General features: G+C 49.8%; 1 protein-coding gene across 2 annotated transcripts; it reads right to left on the bottom strand.

Moving 5' to 3' along the window:
• Window positions 1-1123: 1123 nt before the first annotated feature.
• TNFSF4 (TNF superfamily member 4) lies at window positions 1124-10517 on the bottom strand. 2 transcript variants are annotated; one of them, XM_030034276.2, is made up of 3 exons: window positions 10320-10517; window positions 5467-5509; window positions 1124-3759 (listed from the first exon to the last, which is right to left on the bottom strand). In XM_030034276.2, exons 1-3 carry the CDS (start codon window positions 10515-10517, stop codon window positions 3398-3400), a joined length of 603 nt encoding a protein of 200 aa, XP_029890136.1. In that variant the 3' UTR covers window positions 1124-3397. The 2 variants fall into 2 exon arrangements, 1 of the variants encoding a protein (XP_029890136.1); XR_005933681.1 differs by lacking the exon at window positions 10320-10517 and adding an exon at window positions 5666-5916 and having other exon boundaries at window positions 3704-3759.
• Between the last annotated feature and the right edge of the window lie 16002 nt (window positions 10518-26519).

The raw sequence follows: 26519 nt of genomic DNA, 5'->3' as shown, positions 1-26519 counted from the left end.
AACAGTTACTGCAGGAGAGCGTTGGAATTTGTATCATACTTTCCCATTTTGATACTTGAATATGGAAACTAAATTCCTGTGCTTTCTGCCATCTGAGCTGGACAGTGCTAGCTTTACAGCAGTGGGATCGATTGCACTTTGCTAAGCACACTCCAGCTTTCTTGTTCTCTCTTGCTAGTGAAGGGGGCAGGCAATATCTGTGACTCATGCTGGCTGATGAAATGTAAGTGGTGTCTAAAAACCACAGGCTCATTATCCACCATTACTGGTAACCATTTGTGGTAGAAAAGGAGATGACTTTTGAAGGGACGTGAATGGAATTTAAATTAAATGTTTCCCATCATTTGTTCTTGTACCCGTGTAAAGAAAAGGAGCCCCCGACCATTCTGCTCTGCGCTGCCTTCAGTAGTTTCTTCTCGGCTGGAGAGCAAGAGCCCTCTGGCTCTGATGGGTGCAGTGAAGCCAGCTTCTTCGCCAGGGGTGACCATGGCTCTTACATCAGTTTTGTCACCCTGTCCCCTTGCTTTACATGAGTGGGGAGGTTGAAAAGAGGAAAGAGAAGGGAAGGAATACACCACATGCAGTAGCATGTGTTAAACACAAGTCACAGCAGCAGTGGAGATTGCTTTAAAATCGTGGAGGAGTCAGTAATCCCCGGCTGATGACTGTATTCTTTGAAATGGGTCTCGTGAAAAGCCCTGTGAGGGACAGACCACGAGGTCCTGTTTCAGTGGCGGTAAGCATGGGAAGGGGAACACGCTGTCCCTCCAGAGTTAAGGATTGTCTCCAGAAACTGCCTAGTCCAGCCTTGCACTTCAACACCTCCAGCTGCAATGAGCTTTGAGGGGTGACCTAAAACCTCAGTGCACTGACCTGGTTGAACAGAGCTGTATGATGTGACTTTAGCACCATCTACAAGCTCCCACAAAGCCTTAACAACTCCAATAACAAAAACTAATGTTTCTCATATCAAAGAGACTTTCAACCTTGTGGAGGAAGGGGTCACCAAATAAAAACAGAAGCTGATAGTATGGAACCTTAGTGGTGAGGATAGTCAGTCCCAAAGGTGACTAATCTCAGGAATTGAATTATTTCAACCTTTATTTCAAGACAAGTACATGATGTACATGTATATATGTAGGTCAGTCTAGTTCAGCCTGAAAGTGCAGGGGAATCAGTGTGGGAAATGCCCTCTCCTGCTCTAGGCAAGAAGAAAGGGTGCACCCTTCTGAGGTACAAATCCATTTGTGTTGTTTAGGCTTAATCTTTCTTGCTGTCCTGTGCACCCCTGTCCTCACCACTGACAGGGCCCGCCCTGCCTGTGTTAGCCGACATTGGGAAGCACCAGCCCTGCATGCCCTTGGGGAGAGCTGAAACTGAAGCTGAACTGTAAAAAAAAGAACGTATTTGAAAATTTCATATAGCTTTCATACCAGTGAAAATGTCTGCAAACACAGACCCCCACTCCCGAGGGACACTGCAAGCCCGAAGGTTACAAAGGAAAGTTTTATTAGCTTTTAGGAAGGGAAACACATTCTCACTTCAGCTGGGGAGTGTGACAGTGCCCAGCTTGGGGGCAGGGTGCAGCTGCCTGCAATCCCTGTGGTGGACAGAGTGACCAGAGGTAAAAGCCCAAAATGCCCCTTGCAGCTGGGGAGGAGCATCCTGTAGGTGCAAGTCAGCCCACAGCTTCTCAGTCCTGAGATGAGAAAAAGCTCCTTCTGGGCACTGCATGAATAACTGCTTCAGCCACAGCGGTTTCCCCTGGGGCTGTGGCCTGGCCCCAGGTAGGGAAGTTCATAAAGCCTATAACAATAGCATAAAGCATATAGAAAAGCTCACCAAGGCCTGAAAGATTTCCTTAGCTACCTTTGGCACCTGAGCCCACAGGAGTGCTCAGCCCGGAGCAGGTCAGCCAGGGAGCCAAGGCGGGCGGCAGCACTGTGCCCACGTAGCAGGAATGCTCCGCGGCATTGGGAGCATCTGCAAAGAGGAGCTTAGTGCTGACAACCCAAAGTCTGAACCCTTCCCAGTGTTTCTAAGAAATCTGAAGTAACATTCTTATGCCTATAGTATAAATACATAAATACTTTTAACAAAAGCAGTGAGAGGCTGAAATGTTGCTGGAGTTCGTTGGAGCCAGGTAGTCAACTTGCCCTTGAAATCTACCGCACTTCAACCAAAAATACAACAGTTGCTGGCTGTGCTCAGGTCACGTGCTGCCTGCAGCGCAGGCAGAGCAGGACTTGTCCTCAGCGGCCACAAGCTGTAACGAGAAGAGGGATGCACAGCCCAGGATTGGTGAGAGCAGTCTGACTTCAGCAGGAGCCAGGCAGGGTGTGCATGGGTGCACAGGTGCATCGTGGAGGTTGTGCCTGTGAATCTCTCTGTGGTGCATACCTGTATGACAAGATCTACTGCGAGGCTCATGGGAACCATCTCAGTCCTCCCAGAGGAAAGGATGTGCGGACCTGCAGGTTTCACTTGGTCCATTAGAGAGAACCCACCAAATCCAGAGTCTTCGTGTTTTTCCAAATTTTCGTGTGCCTGGATCATTTTGGGGTCAAGCCAGTCTGTGTGTGTGCGCTTGAAGGAGATTCTCCTTCAACTTAACACCGCCGAGAGCTTGTGTCAAGATGTAAACGTCCCACCAGATATTCCCTCGGCTCAGGCTTCAGTAGCCTGCAGATAGCTGGAACAGCCAGTGGGCCTCCACTCTTAAAAGCTGCTCCTAAAAACCTCATAGTCACTGCAGGACCTGCGTTCCTGCTGTCCAGTGCAGTCCTGTTAGCTCATTTTGAAATACCACCTTCTTTTCGTGGCCTTTACCTCTCAGAGAGCATTTATCTGGATCACTGCAAAGGAAGTCCCTTGCCGCCTCTTCCCTGTCTCCTGCCTTGCCAGGCAAAGGGCTGTTGAGCAGGTCTGTTCTCCTCCTTCTCCAAATGGCTTCAAGACACTTGAGGTATCTTCCCGATTTACCAGACTTTTATTTTAGCAAATATACAGCGCATTTGTACTATATATGGATACTGTCAAGTAAGTAGAGAAATCCAGGGTTTCTCTGAATATGAGCTAAGCTTAGGTGACTTTCTTTGGCCTTCATTTCTGTTCCCCTCAAGGGCTTCACGCATCCCTTTCTCCACTGTTAGAAAGATCCATCCTAGGTAGCAAAACAGCTGCGCAGAGCTCCAAAGAGATGAACACGGCATGCACTATATAAAGCCCGTTTGCACTGTGATTTATCTGCACTCCAGCTGAGGCCTTCTGCAGCCCCAAGAAGGGAGGCTAGACCAGTCTGCCTGTACAAGTACAGCCTGTGAGAACAAGCCTCCCACATGCAAATGGATTGGTAGGAAAGGCTATAATTTACATGTTACATTTCATACGTCATCTTCTACAATGAGCAAATGAAGGGACTTAGTAACACAATGCTAAATGACAGATCCGCAATGGTGGCATTGGAGCTGGTCCCCAGGGTGATGTTATCTTGAGCAAACAAGTAGAGCACTATGGTGAGATTTACTGCATCGCCGCTGACCCAGACAGTTTGCTCCCAGAGAGCCCTGCTGGTCTTGTTGTCTGTCTTCCACAGTGTCAGATTCAGCAAGTCCTCCTCTTTCGGGCCATGGAAAAAGATATTGCCCTTCAAGGACAATAGGTAGAGGCCATCACAGGTGATCATGATGGAACCATTTCTGATCTGAATAGAGCCTACTTCAGCAGTGAGATTCACGGCTGCTCCTTTGATGCTTTTACCTGGAATGGAAGAAAGCAAAGATGATCCCATGAGGACAAATGTCTTCTTGGAAATGGGTTGTTTTATACGGACTGACTGCAGGAAAGGTGGAAAAATATAGGAAAGGAAGAGAGTGAACTAGAGAATAGGGCAGACCAGAGCTAGAATATCATCTACTCTAGACAGGCATCATCTACAGTGGAAATTTCCAGGTTCCCACTCCTGAGCGAGATGTGCCTTTTGGACTACAACTCCAGTTTATATGAATTATTCCTCCAAGTTTCTATTTATGCTTGTCTTTCTTAAATGTCTTTCTTAAAATACAGACATGTGAGTTTAGGAAGAACAGGCTCCTAAAAAGAACAGAAAATAAAGACAGTAAATAAGAGGAGGAAAAAGTGTTCAGAGCTGGAAGGAAGAGAAAAAGTGCTTTCTGTGGACATGCTGGTAACATAAGTCCTTGTCTCTGGGTTTGTTTGGGGTTTTTTTAACAGGAGACAGCATAAAAGAGCAGTGTAGAGACAGAAACAGAAGAAACAAATGCATACAGAGCAGGGTCAGGAGAAATTAAACTAGAACTTAGCATGAAAGGTTTTCTCTTGGAACGGGCAGTAACAGTTGCCAGGGCTATGGTGGAAATGTCTCCCTGCCATGCTCCTGGGTTTTCAGCACACCAGCTGAAACCCCTGGGACCAGGGGACCCAGAAGGTCTCCTGGCAGGCAGCACAGCCCCTCCGGGCTGAGGCCAAATTTCTCAAGCTTTTTCTCTAAGAACATGGGTTTCTATTAGGTTAGACTAATTGCTACCTTACAATATTAACTGTAAGTGAAGCCATCATCAATATTTTTAGTACGATTTAAAAATTTTAGTATTTGCTTCTATCGTTGAGATATGTCATTGGACAAAACATCCAACGTAGTCAGCACACAGAGCATTGCTATTTCTGCTACCGTGTGTACGCTCACTTGCTCTTCCCCAGGAAATCATTTACATTTTTCATAAATCAGGAAATCATTGACTTGTTTCAGAAATACCCCAAGAGCACACCACACGTATTCAGTAAATTCTCAAAAATACTTTTCTCGTTCTTTCGCAGAGTGAAAGCTTGGTTTAGTAGATAGGTAAGGTTTGCAGAAATCCACGCAGGTTTTCAGGTTTTTTCTTCTGCTCTGGGAAAACCCTTTTGCTTGGTTTTGGCACCTTGCAGCACTGGGTCAGATTTGGCCCCTCTCCCCCCAGACAGCTCTCCTGGCACCTTCCTCCACCAGAAGAAATAGCCATTGCTGTAACACGAAGCGCGTTATTAACAGCCTCCAGCACTTTAGGGGCCACCGGCTGCCACGGCAGTGCCCGGGGACCGCGGGTCGGTGCGGGGCACGGCGAGGAGCCGGGAGCAGCCCTCCGGCGGCACCGGAGTACTGGGGGGAGTCGCAACGTAGGGAAGCCGGGAGCCGCCGCCGGGTACCGGAGGAGCCTTCCGGGGGTCCCGGTGTCCCGGGACACCCCCCCCCGCAGGAAACGCTCCGGAGAGCCAGCCGGGAGCCGCCCGGCAAGCGGGGCAGCGCTCCGGCGGAGCCGGGAGCCCTCCCGGGGTGCCAGGGGAACGTAGCGGCTGCTGTACGGGGGCAGCGGGCCGGGGGTACCGGCGCTCGTCGAGGGGCCGGGGGCAGCGCTGCGGGGCCCCGGGAGCCGTCCCGGGACGCCCCCTGCCCCGACGCCCACCCACCTGTGTAGCGGATGTGTGTCCACGGCACTCTGTCGCTCCGAGGCTGAAAAAAACAGAGGAGAAATCCTCGTTAACGCACCCGGTGGGCCCCTCGCTGCTGCCGCGGATCGCTCTCGTTTCCCGACCGGGACCGCGCCTCCAAAAGCACCTCAAGTAGCCTCAGCTGGCACGGCTGCTGCTAGCCAGCTCTGCTCTTTACCTGCTTTCATATCATTATTCTAAAATACGATTTTAAAGTGGTTCCTAGCCTGTCTGACTTCCAGCCCCGTGCTGAGCCCTCCAGAGCACACCAGGTAGCGTTCGTCCTGTTTAGAAAAACATCCTGGTGAACGTAATCGAGGCAGACCAAACAGTAAGGAAGGACCTCGGGGTGCAGAGCCTCTTCTGCATGACGCCCTCGAGTCTGACTTACAGCTGGGGGGGCCTGTTTGCAGAGCTGGGACCCACACGTGCCCCTGCTGTCTCACTCTCCTCCTGCAGGGCACTAAGACGTGGGTCTGGCTTTATGGTTCCCTGCACTTTGGGTCAGGCTGTTGCTGAATGTGTGGCTCCCTTAGAAGTGCATTAAGACACGTTTAAAATTGATTTGCATTTTATGAGTATAACAGAAAAAGTGAATGCAAATACAGAAATGTGTATCTTACTGATCAGATACGCCCAACACCAAGCTTCTGTATTAGATTTTTAAATCTGAACTTTGCATCTCAAACCCATCTCTCATCTTAACCACAGGAGGCCCAAATCTGCAGTCTCTTCACAACCACAAGTCTTCAGCAATTTGCCTGATTAAAGAGTGAAAGGTTAGGCTGGCTGCTCCGTGTTCTTCTCTTTACCTATGCCAGTGGTTTCCTCAGGGAGAAGGTGAGATGATGAGATGTATGTTGGGCTGACTTTCATATATTTGGCTTTGTGTTACAGGAACAGAGCAGCCCCTTCCCTCTGAGCACACAGAAAGTGTTGAACAGAGAGTGAGCACAGACATGCAAATCTGCAGGTTCAGTGCTGCGCCCTGGTAAAGGCAAGCGGCAGGGGAAGGAGGTTGGAGCCGGGCTGCCCTGTGCAGTCTGTGCCGGAGGGTGAGGTGGGTGCTGCGTGCTGGTGGTGGGAAAGGTCTGCTCTGGCACCCTCTAGTGCTGTCACAGCCGATGCTCTGCCACTTGCTCCACTGGCAAGGCTGGATTCTACTATCAAATACAAGCCTTTATTGCACACTGGCTCTGGTGGAACTATCTATCTCCCCCGGCGTTACTGATCCTATCCTAAGCCTCAGCAGCTTGAGTTTTATGCTTACTCTTTTTCTAGACACCTAAGCGCACGAGCATTTCACTCTTTGGCTCAGGCAGCTGGGATTTCCAGGTAATTTCCCAACAAGTTGATAGTTAAGCATAGGACCCAACGAGATGATAGCTAAGCACGCGACTGCTGAGCTTCTGAGGTCAAATGACATCTACCGCAATATGTCCTGATCTGGCCACTGGTGGACAGGGCGTCTTAGACACAGACAGGTTGGGTGACAAACTTGTAGCAATGGTAAGAATATCAGCCCCGTTGTCACTAATGCACATTACCCATTTTACATATCTCTGCCAGTTATTGCACAATCTCAAAGCACTTTGCAATTATCTACTAGTAAATTCTGCTGAGGAGAGAACGTATCAGTAGGACTGGAAGGATGTCTGCGAGCTAGTAACAAAGTTAGTCACCCTCTTTCTCTGTTCTGCCTTCTTATGGTGTGTGGGAAAGGATGCCAGGAGGGCTGAGGGCACAGAGGTGCTCCTTACTTACTGCTTCACATTTCCCCATATCATTTACATGCAGTTTCTACATCATTTTTGCCTGTTCTGGATTCCCAAACATGAATCATAGAATGGTTTGGGTTGGAAGAGACCTTAAAGATCTAGTTCCAACCCCCCTGCCACGGGCAGGGACACCTTTCACTAGACCAGGTTGCTCAAAGCCCCATCCGACCTGGCCTTGAACGCTTCCAGGGGTGGGACATCCTCAGCCTCTCTGGGCAACCTGTTCCAGTGCCTCACCACCCTCATAATGAAGAATTTCTTCCTTATATCTAAATCTACCCTCTTTCAGTTTGAAGCCATTACCCCTTGTCCTATCACTACATGCCCTTGTAAAAAGTCCCTCTCCAGCTTTCTTGTAGCCCCTCTTTAGGCAATAGAAGGCTGCTATAAGGTTTCCCCGGAGCCTTCTCTTCTCCAGGCTGAACAACCCCAACTCTCTCAGCCTGTCTTCATGGGATACTTCATATAAGACTTCCTCCTATCTGGGACATTGTGTCTAGAGCCATGCCACATGGCAGAAGTTTCAGGAATAGGTTTGTACTGCACAAAGTGCACATCTCGGGACTGTAGCAATACATGCTACTTGAGAGGACCGTTGCAATCATGTGCCTGACTCCCTGTGTCATACAGATTGCAGATGGCTGTGCACTGGAAGCGGCTTGTACCTTCTCCACATCAGGAGATATTAAGATTATGGCCATATTTTCCTTATCTACATTAAAAATGCACGATTACTCCTCCTGCACCTTTTCTTGCCCTGTTCAGCCAAAACCTTCCTGCAACAGATCATTAGAAGCCTTTGAACTCCCAACAGCTGCTCAAGGCTTTTACCTCCCATGTGTTTGCCATTGGGGGGTTGCACAGCCCCTGATCACACCTGTAAGTGGCTTGCCCGTGGCCTGATCACAGCCGGTGTGGCAAGAGCAGGTAATTCCAGCAGAGTTGGGAACTCACAGACCTTGCAGATGCAAAAGCAGACTAGCACTACGTTTTTTTTTTAAACTTGCTCATTTGGAAATCACAGCTGAGGCTTGCTCTCCAGGCGGCATGATGACAGAAACTGGATCACTGCCCCTTTTTGTTAAGCATGGTCTGGGCTGCAGATGCTAACTTTCCTGAGCATGTGCCGTGATATTATTTGCACTGTGTTTTCACAGAACGGTCCAGGTTTTTTCAGGAGCTGTGAGGACAATAGAAAGTAATCAAATACGGTCTTGCTACTGAAGTTAGCGTGGCACTCTCCAGCCCTGGAGAGCAGGAGGAGACTCATCCCAAGAACAGGGACAGCCTCTCAGTTGCTCCCATGGACCAGCGCTCCCAGCCTGCTGCTCTGATGCTGCTGTGCCCCTACTTCCATAAAGTCTGTCTCCCTAAACTGCCCCAAGAACCAAGTCAGATGAGCACTGCTGCCTCTTCTGTAGACAATTATATGGTCGGCTCATGGTTATCCTACTGAGCCCTGTAATTCCAGTGCAATGAAACCCCCCCGTGTACAGCCTGTGAGACTGCTCCTGCACAGCATGGTGCAGTCAGAACAGGACACGACAGTTATCTGGTTAAAATAATAGAAACCAGTTCTGAGCCTGCAGTTAGCAAGTGTTTAAAACTGAAAAGGTCCTCTGGTGACTCCCAGGGCCTGGACTTTTCATCTGCTGCAGCTGCTGCTCCTTGAGCACCCTGTTTCAGTTGTTTCTGTTGAGGAAGGGAAACTCCAGGCACATACTGTGTCCCCTCCTCAGCTGCTGCTCTCTTGGGTTTGTAAGGCTCACAGGCAGCAATGCCAGCCCCTGCCATCTTCCTCTGGAGGAGAATTTGAGTTAACATTTTTACAGAAGAGAGATAATAAGAGAAGAGGATTCACAACCCGAGTGTGACCCAGGAGTGGTTTCTGCATCTTAAGCAGTGTGATAGCTTGCCCTTCTCTGTTGGCTTCCAGTGTGACTTCTCTCTCCCAAAGTAGTGGAAGGAGAAGAGGACTGAACTGAATGAAAAGTGTTATCTTTCAGTGTTATCAGGGTCATCATTCTGCAGTTTAATAACCACTGTGAGACTCAGGTCAGTGAAACTTGTGCAGAGCACGAGGGTTTTCATTAAACAGCAGAGGACCCAGAGCACGAGGCCATCCCCCCCTTGCATGGGTACATGCCTGGCTTGCTTCTCTGCCAGGTCAAAGTGGGAGGAAAGAATGAACTCTGAAAAGATGAAGCACAACAAGCTTTAAAGTAGTACACAGCTCCTGGAGAAGATGTGGGAGGAGAAGTAGCTAGTGCTAAGTGGCAGTGAAAGGCTGTTGACAATCCACCAGCCTGCAACCACGTGAAAGAGGCAAACGTATTTGCTGCAATTTTTGCTAAAGTATTCTGAGTTTCAAGCATCTCTGTTGGTTATATCTTGTTTGCAGTGGTGTTAATATGTACACAAAACTCTCTCTGGCCACATCAGTCTTTCTCTCTCTCATGGACGCGCGCACACACACGCACACAGAGGCTGTCCTCTGCAGATATAGATGACTACTCCTAAAGCCCAGTACATGTGCAGACTGAGAGCGCTGAAATGTTTCAGGGGTCTTGCTAGAGCTGTCACAAGCTAGCTTGCTTTCTCACATGTCTGCCTGCACATGTAGTACATTTTAAAAGTTCAGGAGGTGTTTATGAGCAACCCAGGTTCTCATTCTTCCACATGCACTTGTTGAAAACAAACATGCACCCAGATGATCCCATTTAATTAAATGGAAATACACAGGAGTCACTGCAAATAGGGGAGGGAGCAGGAGGGAGGCAGACCTCCCTCCCCCAGAGGCCAGTGCAAAGAGCATTCTTGCAATGATCCCCCTTCCAGACAACCTGTCCCCAAACCCTGCACTGGGCAATACTGGATGTTGTTTTGAGGACAGGCAATGTAAAAAACCAGAATGACAATTAAGGAAAGGATTAAAAACTTGTGGTTTGAATAGGGATAAACCTAAATACTTTTTTCTTTTCTAAAAAGATAAATAATAAAGCCCATAGAAAGCTTTACAGGCCAACAGACAATGGGTTGAACATGAGCTCTTACCGTTGAGGGTTGCAGAGAACCTATACCAAGGTAAATCAAGCAGGCAAGCAGTAATATCCACTGAGCAGCCGCGGACACGAGGTGCAGCGTGTTCCTAACCTGTCCTCTTTGCCAGCTCTTCCACTCATCCTCTGCATGTTCCCTATTGCGATCCATCTGGTCCTGATTTCTTGGCTTTACATCTGGCTGTCCTTCCATCTCAGCTGCACTGCCAGCAACTGCCGGGGAAGGGGCTAGGAGCACAGCAGGAGCCTGGAGGAGCAGGGGCAGATGAGCTAGGTGCTCCTGTCCCAGGAGCAGAGATGAAGTGAGGACAGTGCCTTCAGGAGACCGCTTTATGCACACAGAGAAGCAGGCGGGGGAACTTCTTTGTGACTAATCTGAATTTCCCCTTTCTTCCTTTCTTTCTTTCTTTCTTTCTTTTCTTTTCTTTTTTTTTTTTTTTTTTGGTGTGTGTGTGTGTGTGAATGTGGGGGCTGATTTATTGCATCCCAGTTCAGTTTTGAGTAAGGGCCTTTGAAAGTAGATGTGTTTATGTCTTTCATAGCTTCAGCTGTGGATGTCTTGGTATGTGATGTTTCCAACAATAGCTAAGAGTTGGGTGGACAGTGCTTGTCTTCACTCAGTCTTTTGTCAGTAAAAGCTCTCATCTTTCTGTTCAGCCTCAGGTGGGGGCTTTACAGGGCTGGCTCCCTCCCTTGTTAGCAGCATATAATGCTGCTGAAATCTGTTTTCTGTAAAGAAGCAATGAATAGGAAGGGATGTGAGACAGGTGGACAGCATAAAGAGCTGGAGAGAAAACAGGTATTTTCTATTTCTCTTCCCTTTTGACTTCTGGCTTTAAAGCCATGGAATGCTGCATGAAGCCTACGAGGGAGAAAATGGAGAACTGCTCAAGGAACATCCCTTTTTGCATACACTGAAACCTGCAGTCCAGGGAATGCACTTGGAGGGGCACCCCCAGGCCGTCCACGCTTCCCTCCTGGAAGAGGACTGCCTGTCCCTTGGGACACCAGCACCTCCCCTTTGCTAGGTCTCCTTGTGACATTTGCTTGTGATGCACAGAGCTGCTAAATGTCAGTTGTCTGCAGCAGGGACCATCTCCTGTGCTTATTTTGGGTGACAGGCTTTGCATCCTTTTCGGGGGCAGTCCAGCACTGCTCTTTCCACCACTCTTTTAGCCAGAATTTTTTCTGTTGCAAATTAGCATATCATGACTGAAGTCAAGCGCTGCCTCCTCCTGGTCATGATTGAGCCCATTGGGAGTGTTATCATCTGTCTGTCTTTCAGGGATGAGTTGTCAGAAAGTTTCCCTTCCCCAAAATGGGCTCTCTCAACCTGTCACAAGGCACATGTCCTGACAAACATGCACTCTGCATGCAGAGGAGGCAAGAGTAATGTTCTTTCATGTGTTTTTCCATCTAGGCAAGGATATTTCCTATAAGCATAACATAAACCAAACGAAGGGGGGAGTACAGCAGCTGGGTAAGCAACCTTCCGTGAGGACACCCCACCTTCACCACCCTTGCTCTTGAAAAATAACCTTGAGTTGCCAGTACCTGGTGGATTGAGTCAGGAATACACTCTGGTGTTTGTCTCGAGAGCAAACCAAAAGTCATGGAAACTTACTGAAGAAGGTTCAGCTTTCACATTTTTCCATTGGCTTTTGAGTCCGTGGGCATTCTCATCCTGTTTTCACCGGTGGCCACTCGCCAGGGCATGCTGGAGCCCCCGGCTGAACTCCAGCCTGATGAGAGGCCCTGGGAACAACCCTAACCCTCCTTCTTCATCCAGAAATATGACTGGAGCCGCAGCAAGGAGAGTTTGTGCTGCCTCTGAGCAGTTCCCTCTGACCTAGAGCGTGAGTTTGGAGGCAGGACTTTGATGCCTAGTGGTCACACAGCGCCTGGGAGCCCGGGTGGCCCCACACCAAGCTCAGCATCAGCTGTGACCAGACTCAGGCTTGGCCAAGCACTGTAGAGGAGTGAAGTGATGCCTTGGGGTGCTGCGGAGGCCTGCTGAGGCTGGGGGATGTAGGGAAGGAGATTGTTTGCTCTCGTGGATCTGCAATATCTTGCCATGTCTAGGTGCTTCCTTAAAAGGTCCCCAGAAAAACATTCAGCCCTGGTGTCCATCCGTAAGGGGCTTGGTGGTGTGTGGGAGCCCACGGAGACTCTGGAGACGAGGAAAGCTCAAATGTGGCTTCAGAGCAGCTTCCTGGTGGGGAACAAATCCAGCTCTGGGTCCTTCCCCCATGGGCAGGGGCTCCTGCATTCCTACCTGTAATGAGAGCCGCCAGCGAGTGACTGCAGAGGCAGCCAGCTGCAGGTCTTGCACAGCCTGCCAACGAACTTGTCAGTGTTTCAGTGGGGAATCACAGAACGAGAGTGCGCGATCATCACGCCACAGCTGCCTTCCTGGAAGAGCAGGCAGTGCTGTGTATCAGAGCAGCTCTGTTGAGCGCAGACAGCCTGGGCTGTTCTGCCCTGCACGCTTCCTCCCTGCTCCCTCCAGGAAGGGAAAGTTGGTTTTGCCGTTTGCTGCTTAGTTTCTGCAAAAATGCCAGGACACTGAGCTAAGATGTTCCAAACTCGTGTGATCCCAGAATTCTCACATTTTGAGTACATGCCTTTGAACCAGACACAAGCTCTCACCCATCTCCATCTCCTCCCTCCCCGACTCTGGATCTTGTGCTGGTTTTGTTTCTAAAACCCTAAAAAAAATGTGGGTGGAAGTTGTGCATATGTATTTCTGAAATTGCTTCGTCATTTCTGTACTCCCCCAGTGCAAGTGTTGCTCAGCCTGGATTAACAACACTGGTAGCACTGAGGATCGAAAGCTACATTTCAAGTAATGTATCTGGCATTGTGTCCGAAACAGGAAAGAGGACAGCTCATTCAGAGGCATCATAAACACCTATGCACAGACCGTCTTTCGCAGTTTTAATTGCCTTCAGCTTGTCCTCCTGCCTTGCATATGAAAACCCAAGTGCATGCAAATTCATTGGCTTTAGACATGTGCTGTCTAAATTGGCTTTAGACACGTGCTGCTCTCCCTCCTAGAGGAAACCTTCCTGGCCTTCGGAACCTCACTGCATCACAGGCTTGTTGCACACACCCAGCAGTTGCCAGAATTTGCTGCATTGGTCAAAATTATTTTGGTCCCTCTTCCACAGGGACCCTAAAGCTGGAGTCTCTTGAGGCTTTTCTCAGCCCTTTGCAGTCATCCTGCCATTCTAGTGACGAGGCAAGCAGGCAGGCTGAGGTGACTCTGTGAGCCTGTTGGCGCTCTGCAGCAGACACTGATTACTTGGTCATCTCGGTAGTTTTCCAAAAAAATGCCTCTCGGTGGCACACGCAGCAACGTTATTCCAACAAGGACTGAAGGAAACCAGAGTTAGTTGGCAGTATGTCTTGCTGGGTTTTTTTTTTGACAACAGTGCCTCTTACTTTAGGCTGTCATTTCTGGGCTTTCCCAGACTGGGGAGCTGAGTGTTTTAAAACCTTGGCTAAAGAGTGTCAGTCAAAGTCCAGGTTAAGTCCTGCAGTGTCATTGCCATACCAGCTCGGAGCCCCAACCTACTGGTGCCCCTGTGCCACGAGGCTGCTGCGTTCCAGTTGGCGGGATGGGGCAAAGAGCATTCTCACCAGGGACCACAGCCCCTGGCCCGCAGGGAGCACCCCATGTGGGGGAGTCACAGGGCAGGGCCTCTTGCCTGAGGCCTGGCAGCCCTTGCTGGCACTCTCCTTGATTTAGTTCCCATTTCCTGGGAAAGTGTCCTCACCAGCCCAAAAGGAGGAATTGGGGAGTTATATAGGCGAGTTTAACTTTACTTCTCAGAAAAACAGTAGAACAACTGATTGAACTGTTTGTAAACATCTAGAAGGAAAAAGGAAATGAGTAGCAACCAGTGTGGGTTTCCAAGAATAAAATCTAATGTCTTGCAGGGCAAGGAAGCCTCTTGGGCAGAGGAGTAGCTGTGGGTATTCACTGTGCCTTCAGTAATAGCTTTGACTCTCTATTTCGTAGTATTCATGAACATGGTCTGTACAAAACCGCTGCTCAGCAGAAGCGGAGCTAGTTGAGTGATTATTGATGGTTTGTTGTCAAAATGGAAGGACATACCTTGTCCTCCTGGGGCCTGCCCTTCTGCAATGTGCCCTTTACCTTGGGGATCCTCTGGACCCTCTGACAAGCCAAGAAGGAATGAGGACACTACTGTGTGACTTTATAGGCTCCCCGCCCCGGCTTTTGCCAGCTCTTTGGGATGCACGATGGGGACAGATGTTGCTTGCCCTGGTGGTGCCTTTGGTGGCCAATGCAGTAGAGCTTCTCCTGGGAGCTGGGGTTTGGTGGCTGGCCCCTCACACCAGGGCATTACTTGGACAGACAAACCCAGGCAGTAACACCGCACACCACTGCTGCCCGACATGGCTGCCGCTATCGGCAATGGGAGCTGGAGGGCAGCTGCGAGGGTCTGCGTACCCTCTCTCCACAACCACCACAGGCAATGTTGGAGCACAAGCGCCATGCTCACGGGCGAGATCTGGCCGCTTGGCTCTTGCCGGTAGTCTTTGCCTGTAATTTAAAGGTTTGGCCTCCGTTTGGAATAAATTACTAGGAGAGCAGTGCTGTTGCTTTCATGGCTGCAGTCAAGTAATAAAACTTAGACCTGGTGTTGGGCTGTCTTCTTGTGTGCGGTTGCTTATTTTCCACGAAGGCTGTCTTTGTCTCCAGAATAACTGGTCGCTTGGTTCGATTTAGTAAAACAGTGGGTAATAGCAAAGGAAGCCTTGCAGTTATATAGGAGGGGGAAAAAAGCAAAGTGTTACAAAGGCAAGATTTTCATCCAGGTCCTGCTGCTCAGTGCGTGCTCCAGCTATTGCCATTTAATGTTTCTATCCATTCCAGAAATAAAATATTTGTAACTAAGCCAGATTTATTTATCAAAGCCAATGAGCTGTGGACTCCTGCTCGCTCCAGTGTCTCTGAACCATGTGGACTATTTCTCACCCTTGATTTTAAGTCCACGTGGCTTTTTCTTGCTCCTTGCTTACAGGCACTCTTTGGCTGATGCGTGCATCAAGGATTTCTGCCAGCAGAGGCACAGAGCCAGTAGGAAGGAGTTACGTTAGTCAGGCTACTTTTGGCAGTGTAAAATATGGAAGGAAATTGTGAAAATGCTGTGAAATCACAAATAAAAATATTGACATTTATGTGGAGCCAGGATTTGGTGGGGCGATCCCAAAAGAGGAGTGTCAGCACCAAGTAAACCCCGCTGTGCCTCATCCCAGAGTGCTGCGCTGTGATTTTTCTGAGCAAGCTGCTTTATGGGAGCAGTGGGGTGAGCGGCAGATGTGTTCCCCGGGGCACACCTCCAGCAGCTGCTGGTTCCTCACTGCTGTGCACAGAGTCATTTTCCCTGGCTGTCACCATCCTCGGGCCAAGAGAAGCCTTTTTTCCAAGAGGACCCAATGCTCTGCTCCAGCTGCCCTGGGCATGGCAAAGCCAGGCAGGATTAGGAACTGCCCCTCTGATAGTGGTGGCAGCTTTTCTTGGTGTTTAGGGACTGTGGCATGCCCAGCGCCCTGGGACAAGCTAGGTGGCATCTGTAAGCGGGTACAGTGACTGCAAAGAGCTGCGTGTTTAATGGCAGGTTTTAACGGCAGTGTCATGTTGTTCAGCACAGACCCCAATGGGCAGCAGTTTTAGACCTCCGAGCAAGCTGAAGTTGGCATTCCCTCAGCTGGCAGCCACCGCATTTCACACCAGAGCTGTTAGGTTTCTAAAGGTCAGCTGCTGCTCCCTTTTTGACGTAACAGATTTTCCATTGTTGGTGGTGACCTTTGCCCTCAGCGTTATCTCTTTTCAGTGAGCCCCTGTGGACTGTGCTGTTCTGTTCCTCAGAGTAGACTTCATTTACCACGGTATCAGCTGAGTGGGTAGGGGCTAAGCGTTCACTGTGACACATTTAAAATGTCAAGGTGAACTTAGTCATACCAATCTCCCTTCCTTTTCCTCAGTAGCTGCTTCAGTCAGAAATCCTACCATACCATACCATACCATACCATACCATACCATACCATACCATACCATACCATACCATACCATCACACCATAAGATATCAGGAGAGAAAATCAAATACATCTTTTGCCATTTTTCTGGTAAAGAGGAATAACAATCTATGAAAAATTTGAAATAATTCTACAGCTGACATTCAGAAATGCAGCTTACTTTGCAGAGCTCCCTGGCTCAGCCAGCTCCATTCCCAGTCACTCCTGTGGCATTAGAAACCCCCGGGAAGGACACGAAGCCAGTGATACTCCACATACACCTCTGCCGTGCATTAAGGAAGTGGTTTCTCTTGCCTATCTGGCACCGTCATCATTGACCTGTCTCCTTCCCCTCACGACCCCCGTGGGAGTTTTTTGGCCAACAAAGATGCTCCCAAAATCATCTCTCCTGAAAATGAGATTTTATTGCAGCTCTCGATTATTCCTGTGGTTCTCTAACCTGTTCACTTTTTTAAAACATGATGATAGGAATTGTGAGCAGGGTTTAGGGGAAGATTTGCAGGCAGAGGTACTACCTCTTATTAGCTCCCTTAAATAGCTGCAGTGGAGCATGAACAGATGCTCAGTGGGCAAACAGAGACTGCAGTAAGAAGGGGAGGCATTAAGAGCTGTTGACCTTTCTAGGACAGAGACAGGATGGAGATTGCAACAGCTCTGTCCACAAACCCCAGCCTCTACCATGTGTCCCTCTATCTTGGGGTGACTTGTGCTTTTTAAATCAGTGGTGATGGTCTTACATTTACTTCCAACTGTTGCATTAAAGAGGTGGAGAAGGGTTAGATGTCATTCCTGCCGCAGCCAAGCCCAGCGAGAAAGACCCACATGCAGCACCATTTCCTACTTGATGAGTGAATTCATCCCTTTGCAGGTGTTTTATTGGGATGACATGCTCATCCTTTTCTAATCAGGTTGCATGCAATACTGCTTCCCCTGCCTCTCACATCAGCTTCATCAGCAAAGATTTATCCATTAGTTATGGAGCGCCGCAGACTGAATGAAGATCTGTTGTCAACAAAAGCACGTTGACCAGCATGATGCTTCATAGCATCTCCCTCATAGACAATATGAACTCTTTTGTTTTCTTCTTTTCTGAATATTGTTTTCTTATTTTTAACAGCTATCAGGTTAAACTTCTGGCGAAGTTGTTTCCTTCACTGTTTCTTAAACACTTCTTAAAGAGCTCTTTAACTTTCCATTCACAGTCATTTAGTTATTGTTTTTTCCACCTGGTCAGTTTTGCTCATCATTTCCCCTAATTTCTATTAGCCCTTTTGAAACATCTAGTAGCTGTATTACTGGCTGGGGCTGCCTTCTGTTTGCTCATACTGACTATAATCAGATTGTGGTCACTACTCCTTAAGCCCTGACCATTTCTTCAACAATTAAATCATATTTACTCACTGTAAAAGCACCAAATATAGCACTTGCATCCAGCTTAACAGTTTCTATATCAGGAAATGTCCATCTGAAACCTTTGGAAACTCTCCTGACACTCACCCTGGTCATGCACGAGCCCCGATAGAGATTTTCCCCACAGCATCACTGTTTCCTTCTTTGGACCCTGCGTGAGGGAGGTTGCTGGGACCCGGTGGCAATCTCTGCTTTAACGCGACAGACAGAAACAACATGCTCTCAGTTTTCTCTTTTTATTCTTTATTCCTTTTGTTTGCAAAAGACTGAATTGTCTAGATGCAGCTTGAATGAATGATTGAAAAGTTCTTATTACAACAGGGTTTCCATAGGTTTAAACTTTTACCTTTGGGTGAGATGAGAAAAGGCCCGTATCTCCAAAACACAAGCAGTCCTTGGCCTGTTCTCCCAGGGTGCCCCAGCAGATAGTCCTTGAGGCTTTCAGGCCCATCTAATGCTGATTGCACTGTCTTTGTGACATAAGCCAGTAACACAGCAGGGGCAGGAAATGTTTCCCAGCTGCTGTATAATTCTCCTACAACTAAAAGAAGCGGCCAGGCCCTGTTTGCCCAGGGCTGCGCGTCGTAGCAGGCAGGAGGCCACGTGGACTTGCGGGAGCAGCCAGCCCACAGGTGCCGTGGATGGGGGCACTCACAGCCATCACGTCGCGTATTTCGGTATGCGCAGGGGCTCTACAGATGAGTGCGTCCAGCCCCTCCGCAGCGCCAGTTCAGAGGGCTGCGAGGCAGTATCGAGAGCCTCAAATGACTAACCCCGGCCGGAGGTTTTCTCTGTATTACACACAGCAGCACTCATGCTCCGTCAGGCTTTAAAGAGGGGGACAGCACAATGGCTGTGGACGCAGCCAGAGCCCCCAGAGACTCTGGCTCCCTGCCCTTCCCACGCAGCCATCACGCTGCCAGCCCTGAGGGACGCAGGCAAAAGTACAAGGGGTGCAGCGGTATGAAATCCAGGGGGCCGAGCAGTCAGCCCCTCAACACCAATATTTGCAGTTGACCTGTTTGTTTTCTTTTTCACCTACCACTTTCACTAGTCCCTATGTGAAATATAAACAGCCCTGCCTAGTTTCTCCCATAGACATATGAACACAGCTGGGCTTCAGGGGCATGTTTGGGGCTCCCTTCCCTCCAGCCAGCACCCCCCCGGCCACCCTGGGGGGGGCTTGAGAGGGGACACTTCTCTGAAGGCAGGCAAGCAGGTATGGGTTCATACCAATGTCCCACTGGAGAAGCCTGCCCTGAGGTTGGTTTGTGTTAGGGTTTGCCAAATCTGGCAGCCAGACAGAGGTAAGGCTGCCGCAGCTCCGACTCCCTGGGTCCAGCCAGCAGTAAGGCTGAGTGTGCGTGCACACAGTACATACATACATACGCCCACCCACAGGACATATATACATACACACATATACGCGTAGTCAGCCATGCAGATCAGCACGGGCAGAAAATGCATAGTCCTCGCACAAACAGCACCAGCAGCCTCATCCTGTTTCCCTCCCTGGCTAATCAGGATGAAAGCCCATTAGCAGAAAATATATACCTATATACACACAATATAGATTCCTTCAGCTGCTGGTCTCAGACATACAGTCTCTCCAGTCTATCCTCCAGACTCCTGAGCCTTTTATCCTAGTTTCCAGCTGGCCTGGCTTCCTGTTTGCTAGCGATCGCACACACCAACATACCCACCCTCAGCACCGTCTTTCTGGCTGCTGCCATCCCAGCACACTGGCTGCTGGGCCCCATGATGCCTCTGCCATCACTGGCACTCCGACATCCATAGACACCCGTGCACACCAGGCAGAGACCCTCACCAGGAAAACAGCTAAAGAATGTTTAATAAGCAGACAGGACACACCACAGTGATCAGGCACAGGGCATGGCCAGACATCCAAGCAGTCCCTTTTGTCCCCTTTTCCCTCTGTTTTCCCACACTGGTTCCTCCCCAAACTGCTTTGATCTCTCCTTTTCCCCCGTTTGCTCCTTCCCCTAGACATCCCACAATAAGTCCTGTACAGCCTCAGAAGGCTCTTCCAGGCATCCCACAGTAAGCCCCATGTGCCTTTGGGCAATCACCCTCTTTGCTGGGCAGATGGGGAGAGTTTCCCAGTTCCTCACCAAGGCAGATGGAGTAACCCATGGGGTGTATGACCACCTGCCCCCCCAGCAGTGTCATCTCCCCCTCAGTGCCACCAGAGCTCACATGTTATACAGATACTTGGAGCTTTTCATTTTCTTTCAGATAGCTACAACCCTCCGGACATGAGGGCTCCCACGCTGACATTAACAGCTGCTAAATATTTTCACTGCAAGACTGCAAAAACAGTAAGGTATAGCTCATGCATTTGATGACATCTTTTTCTTGTTAAATCATCTCTTCCTCATCCAGTGTTTAGGGATTCTTTGCTTTTTTAGTGTATGCAGTTTTTTTAGAACCTTAAAAGACTGATTTTTTTTTCAGTTGCATCTTCAGTACATATCCAACAGGTAACTCAGATCTGAGCAAGGAAGAAAGTTTATTCCCCTGAAACTACTTTTCCCTGCCAACATGCTCAGCTCACTTCAAGACAATAGGGGAAAGAGCCCAGATTACCTTGGTTTTTTACAGTATTTCTTCTCCTTTTGCGGAGTCTGTCCTGGGCATGGTGGGAGCTGTGGTGGCCGATCCACCAGCTCACATGGAAATACACAGCAGCATCGCGGCATGGCTGCTGGGATTCACCTGCAGCACCTCAACAGGTAAAGTCTCACTGTCCCAGCTCTGCCTTGGACAAACCCCCAGGTAGAGAGGCCCCCAGCCCCGCTCCCTTTATAGCTGGAGACAGCCTCAGCTGGCCCCAGGGATGTTCCCCTGATGCACAACAAGCTGAGCCTGTCTCCAGCCTCTGCAGCCCTGCCCTGCAGGTCCAGCTCTTAATGCTGTTTTCCAGCCCACAACATGCCAAACCCGAGTCCAGCTCTCCCATGTGCGGAGGTTTTTTCTTTTTGATCCTCTTCTCTGCAAAAAAAGGTCTGCACACAAATAAAAGACTTTTCAGGGGAAAAAAAAAAAAAGGTCTGCCAAATAAAGCCTGCCTCTGCCTTTCTGAACCAATTCTGAGTAACCTTTAGTGCCAACAATAATAATAAATCTGTATTTTTCCCAAGGAAAGGCTTTCTGTGCCACAGCCCGCCTGGGGATGCAGAGAGGGTCACAGCCAGTGGCAGCACCGCCTGCTTCCCACTGCCCTGGGTTCAGCAGCCCCGGGAGGAGGGTCAAACACGTGTCCTGACCCCACGGGGCTCCCCAGCTCTGCCTGGGATGGGTCCCATGGAGGGGCAATGATCAGATAAGGCACACCAACTCAAGCAAGAAAAGCACTTGCAAGCAGCGAACACGTCTGAACGTGCTTAATGTGTCTGAACTGGCGTTTAGCACCCAGCCAGGTCCCTTCAGGAGCTTACCCAGAGCCCGTCTCCTTTCCCCACCACCCAACCTGTGCCTTCAGCTTATGCCATCTCTCCCACACATCAGCTGGGAGAGAGGCACCAGCAACATCCCTTGCTCTGGCCAGAGGAAATCAGCTTTTCCCTTTGGACTGCAGCACTCACCTCTTGTCCCTGCTCCCCCTGCCTACGTGGGGCAGGGACCGACCCTCGGGAGAAGCACCTTTTTCTCCCCGGGCAGTGTCAGTGCCAACCACAGCGCAGGATGTCTCTCACTCACCATCTCCCCGTGACTCAACTAGGTCAACTGAAGGCAGGCAGCAAGCGAGCAGGGAGGCAGTCGTGGTGCAAGTGGGGTTTTCTCTTCTCTTCTCTTAATGCCACAGGCTCTCATCAGTTTGGGACATTTTCCAGCCCCAATTTGAAGACAGGAGTGATGGGAAATCTGTCCACACTTAGGTCCACTCTTGCACATACCCTTGACAGCTCCCCACGGGCACCGAAACCCACATGAGCCCCGATGGGAGCAAGCCCACCGGCTTGCCAGGCTGGGGTGCTTGGCCAGGCAGGCTGGGACAGAGGGGAAAGTGGGCCACTGCCTCCAAGCTGGTGCCCCATCCTGCTTTGATGGTGGAGCATGGAGGTACCCATAAGAGACCTAGCTGTGAGGTACCATCAAATCTCAAATGGTTTGTGCTGTGCTTTGCCAGGTTTCATGCCCACTTTCCCATCTTTCGGGCAAAGGTTCTTCCAGTCATTTTTCTACTTCCTCTGCTAATTTCTCTGTGGTTATGTTACTTCTGGCAGGCTTAGCACTATAATTGTGCTAATGGATAAATAATATTTCTGGTTATGACTCATCAATTGCACCATTACCGTCTACAAAATTAGTGTCGATCTGGGTAAAGATGCTGGCTAGTGCTGGAAAATAAAGCCCCTATGGCTTTACGCAGCACCCACACTTGTCTCAAAGTTGTGATGCACTAGCCCTGCCTGGTGGGCCCCCCTCTCCTGCAGTGACACTGGAGTGAAGGGGGGAATTTTTAAAACCACTGTCCCCATGGCATTTCAACAGGCCAGCAGGAGCATTTGAAGAGATGCCTTTTGATCCACTTTCCAGCATTTGCTTGATAGGGGTTTGTTGCAGTTTAACTGCAAAGAAATCAGCATTTTTGCTGGAAAAAGACTTCTGGTATTTGGTGGCTGAAGAAAAAAAAAAAAAATCCCGGAGAAGTTCAGCTGATAACGTGGTGGAGTCATCTGCGTAGTGCTAGGAGCGAGTGCAGTCATGTCTCTCCACCTAGCGATATCATCAATACTGCTATGACTTGTGTAGAATATAGGATGGAAAAAACAAAAATGCTCGAGTCAGCTGGAAATTTTCAGGTGGAGTGTGTGTCTGCAGGCAGCGCCACTGCCCACCAGGAGCCCACCATGACCGGCAGCCCCAGCCACGCAACGGCCCCCGTCTGAGAGCCACACTCGGGTGCAAAAACTCCCCCAGCAGCCAGAGAGAGCCTCAACCCTGACACAGTGACCCTGGCATGGAGAAAGCAGAGGTGGAGGGGCTGCTCCAGCCTCCGAAATTGAGATGGCTGGTTCCCCTTCAGCCATGTGTCCTGCTGAAACGGGGGCTGGGAATTTGTGGGGCTGGCTGAGAGGCAGATGCAGGGCAGGAGATTGTCAACCTCCGGCTAACTCCAGTTGCAGGTAGCTAAATGAACACTCCTGTGCAGAGCTCCCCGTACCTTCTCACTGAAATTATTAACCCAGGCTGACTTAGACACATAGTAGGAGCCTGGGAGCCCCTACGCCTGATGTCCCAAGCCTGGGGCAGCGTTGCTCCCCTAAGGCAAACACCCCAGAGCTAGTGAGTGCCGGCCGGTCCCTGTCATCTCGGCACAGGGTCCCTCAAGCTGAGCAGGGTTGTTTGATGCTGGGCATTGTGGGCTGGTGGCACTTCTTCACCCCACACAGAGCCCTGTGTAGGCTTTTAATAATACAGTATGTCTGTACTTAGACATGGGGTAAAAATGCACTACTTAAGACTGTGATTGTCCCAGGGTTAAAGCAATCCAACACTTGCATCCCCAAGACTTCTGTAACTCTTCTATATACCTTTAAAGATGAATAACCAAAACCCCAGCTATCAGAGGCTGACAGGCTCCTGGGGTGGAGTGTTGCTCTCAGTGCTGGACACCAGGTCCTTGAGAGGAGCACTGCCTGCAGAGCAGAGACACAGCCTTGTCCCCGGGATTCCATCCTCCATCCCACCCTCGCTGCAGGAGCTACTCGGGGGTAGCTTCACAGCCTGGCTAGAAACCCCAGCACTGCTCTGAGGCCCCAGAAAGGAGCCAAGCAGCTGAGACAGTTGTGTGTCCGTGCCTCAGAGGATCAGAGAGCCGAGAGCACCTGAGGTGCGGCTCTCTGGCACCATGGGCAGCCGGTGTGCCACAAATCACAAATTGCTTGGACAGATCTTATTTTTGACCATTTCTTGCCTTTGCAGGGAATGACAGTCCCTCTGTCTCTGTGCTGGGTTTGTCAAGAGCCGTAGGGAGGATAACAAGCTGGTTTCCTCGATGGGCAGTTTTGCCACACTGATAGGAAGCAGGGAGGAATTTCTCTGGAGTCATCACCCGGTGTCATGGTTTAACCCCAGCCAGAAACTAACCACCATGCAGCAGCTCACTCACTCCCCCCTACCCAGTGGGATGGGGGAGAGAATCGGGAAAAAAAAAGAGTAAAACTTGTGGGTTGAGATAAGAACAGTTTAATAGAACAGAAAGGAAGACACTAATAATGATAATAATAACAATATTACAATTACAATAATAATAATAATAATAATAAAAAAAGGGTTGGAATATACAAGTGATGCACAATGCAGTTGCTCATCACCTGCCAACCAATGCCCATTTAGTACGCAAGCGGCGATCCCTCCCAGCCCCACTGCCCCTAGTGTCCCATGTCCCATGGTACGGAATACCCCTTCGGCTACTTTGGGTCAGCTGCCCTGGCTGTGTCCCCTCCCACCTTCTTGTGCCCCTCCAGCCTTCTTGCTGGCTGGGCATGAGAAGCTGAAAAATCCTTGACTTGGTCTAAACATTACTTAGCAACAATGGAAAACTTCAGTGTGTTATCAACATTCTTCTCATACTGAACCCAAAACATAACACTATACCAGCTACTAGGAAGACAATTAACTCTATCCCAGCCGAAACCAGGACACCCAGCAATGCCCCTAAAAGCAAAACGGAGATAGCCGTGGCAGGGGAAACCACTGGAGTGAGCCCTGCAAGCTGCGTCCCGTCCATCTCACCACGAGCTGGTAGTGCGGCAGTGCCAAGCCTGCTCCAACCACCACCTGTCTTCCCCTCTCCTCCCCACCAGTACAGATTTTCAGGCATCTTTTAGACCTCTTTCAAACTGACACCTTCTGGGCTCAAAAAATCTCTTGGCAATCTGCTGGCTGTCAGCTAATCCAGCGGATGATAAGTTTAAGCAAACTTAATCACTGCTAAATGCTGCAAAGTATCACTCATCGTTGGGAAACCTTGGCCACGGGAAGGCTGGATGGCTTGCTGGGCTGCCTCCCTGCCTGCAGCCTTCCCCTGGCTCAAAATCAGCCCCAGTGCAAGCTGCTAAATATTGGGATCCTGTTTCCAGCTTAACTCGCCTTCTGGTGACTGCCTCGTCAACGAGGTGTGATTTGCTCCAAGAGGCCGTGTGGGAGGAATGGAGGGAATAAAGTTAATAAATCAGTTTTCAGACTACTGGGAGCAGGGAAGCTAATGGATGGGAGCTACCATTTGGGAAGCCAGCTCACTTATAGTAGATCTCTGCAGTGAGTAATGATTTAAGCCCCTAAGTGAGCAGCGTTTCACTGCTCTTTGATGCTTATGTATGCCATCACTTGGCGTTAGGCCACATGGCCCAGTTGGTGCCGACTCCAGGAGAAATAAGTTTGCATTTCTCAAGTTTCCTGTGAGTTCCTGCAACATTAATTCCTTTGAGTTACTGGATCTGAAGTTTCTCTCAGTCTTATGCTCTCATTTACAGCATGCAAGTTGTCCAAAAGAGGATAAACCACAGGAAATGCGTGCGCAGAGAGGCTGTGGTGGGATGGCAACTGCCCTGTCATGCGTGTGCCTGGTGAGATCTGCTATGGACCATATTCATGGAGGTCAGGTCAGTGAGGGTGCTCCGAGTGCAGCCTGGGGTAGATACTGCTTCCCATGCACTCCCCATGTTCCTGGAAGCAGTGGCATGTTCCCATATTAGCAGTGACTATTTGCATGTGGTGCAAAGCCCTAACCAGCAGCGAGGGGCTGGGGACCACACTGTACTGTTGTGCTGAAATTGTTCCTCTCATCAGGCTTTTACATGGGTTTATTTTCTTTTCCTGTTTGACAAGATCCTCCCCACTATAAAGTTCATCTTGCCATTGCAGCTGCCGTTGGGAGTCAAGAAAATGATCCATTAAGAGCCTTTATATTTTTTTTAAAAAAAGGAAATTGTCTTCAACCGAGTCAGCTGCAGGGCACAGCATGTGCCTCAGGACAGACAGTGGTCACAGGCTGCGAGGTGGGGACACGGGCTGGAGCTGGTCTCACCATCATCCCCCCTCCTCAGCAGCGTGCTGCCCAGTGCCAGCCCAGGGCTCCAGCCTCCTGGCTGGGTGCAGGGCACTTGGAGAAGCTTTCAGCTGCGTGTAGCATCCCCTTTTCAGCCCATTCCCCCTCAAGCATCCTCGCTGTCACTTCCAGCTCTCTGCCCACACACAGTTGCAGTGAGGTCCTGGTGAGCTGCATTTAACCTTGTGCTCCAGACATGGGCTGCAAGAGTGGGCCAGAAGGAATCCCCCCATTATCTTGGTGGTATTTGCGTCATGGCTTCATCAGGCTTTGGAGGAGTGTTTCCTACTGCGTGTGGCTGCCCAAGGGCTGCGTGGGCGCCCATTGGGGGCTGGGACCGTGGCCTCAGCCAGGCTGGCATGGGGCTGCAGTGATGGATCTCCTGTGTTCCGCTGTTCTCTCACTCACCAAGATGAGTCTGAACCAAAGTGCTCACAAAAACTCTATAGGAGGAAGCACACAAAGATCGAGATCTCCATTACACCACTGAGTCCTCTCGGTTTTTCATGGACACATAATTCACTGGGCCCAACCCACAACAAGGGGAAAAGCAGCAACTCGTGCCGAATGAGACCCCCGGACCCCCTCCCCAGGCAAGCTCTTAGCCGGGGGCTGGTGGGGACTGGGACATGCCAAGG

The sequence above is a fragment of the Aquila chrysaetos genome, chromosome 12, assembly GCF_900496995.4.
Source record: "Aquila chrysaetos chrysaetos chromosome 12, bAquChr1.4, whole genome shotgun sequence".
Taxonomy (NCBI): Eukaryota; Metazoa; Chordata; class Aves; order Accipitriformes; family Accipitridae; genus Aquila; species Aquila chrysaetos.
Note: the sequence above shows the minus strand (reverse complement) of the source record. Positions and strands in the feature narration are given on the sequence as shown.

Excerpts from the sequence above, each read along its gene's own strand:
- TNFSF4 (XM_030034276.2), bottom strand. The coding sequence starts at position 10,517 with ATGGAAGGACAGCCAGATGTAAAGCCAAGAAATCAGGACCAGATGGAT. Across the intron at positions 5,510-10,319 it reads GTTCTCTGCAACCCTCAACG|CCTCGGAGCGACAGAGTGCC; the intron begins GTAAGAGCTCAT and ends TGTTTTTTTCAG. Across the intron at positions 3,760-5,466 it reads GACACACATCCGCTACACAG|GTAAAAGCATCAAAGGAGCA; the intron begins GTGGGTGGGCGT and ends CTTCCATTCCAG.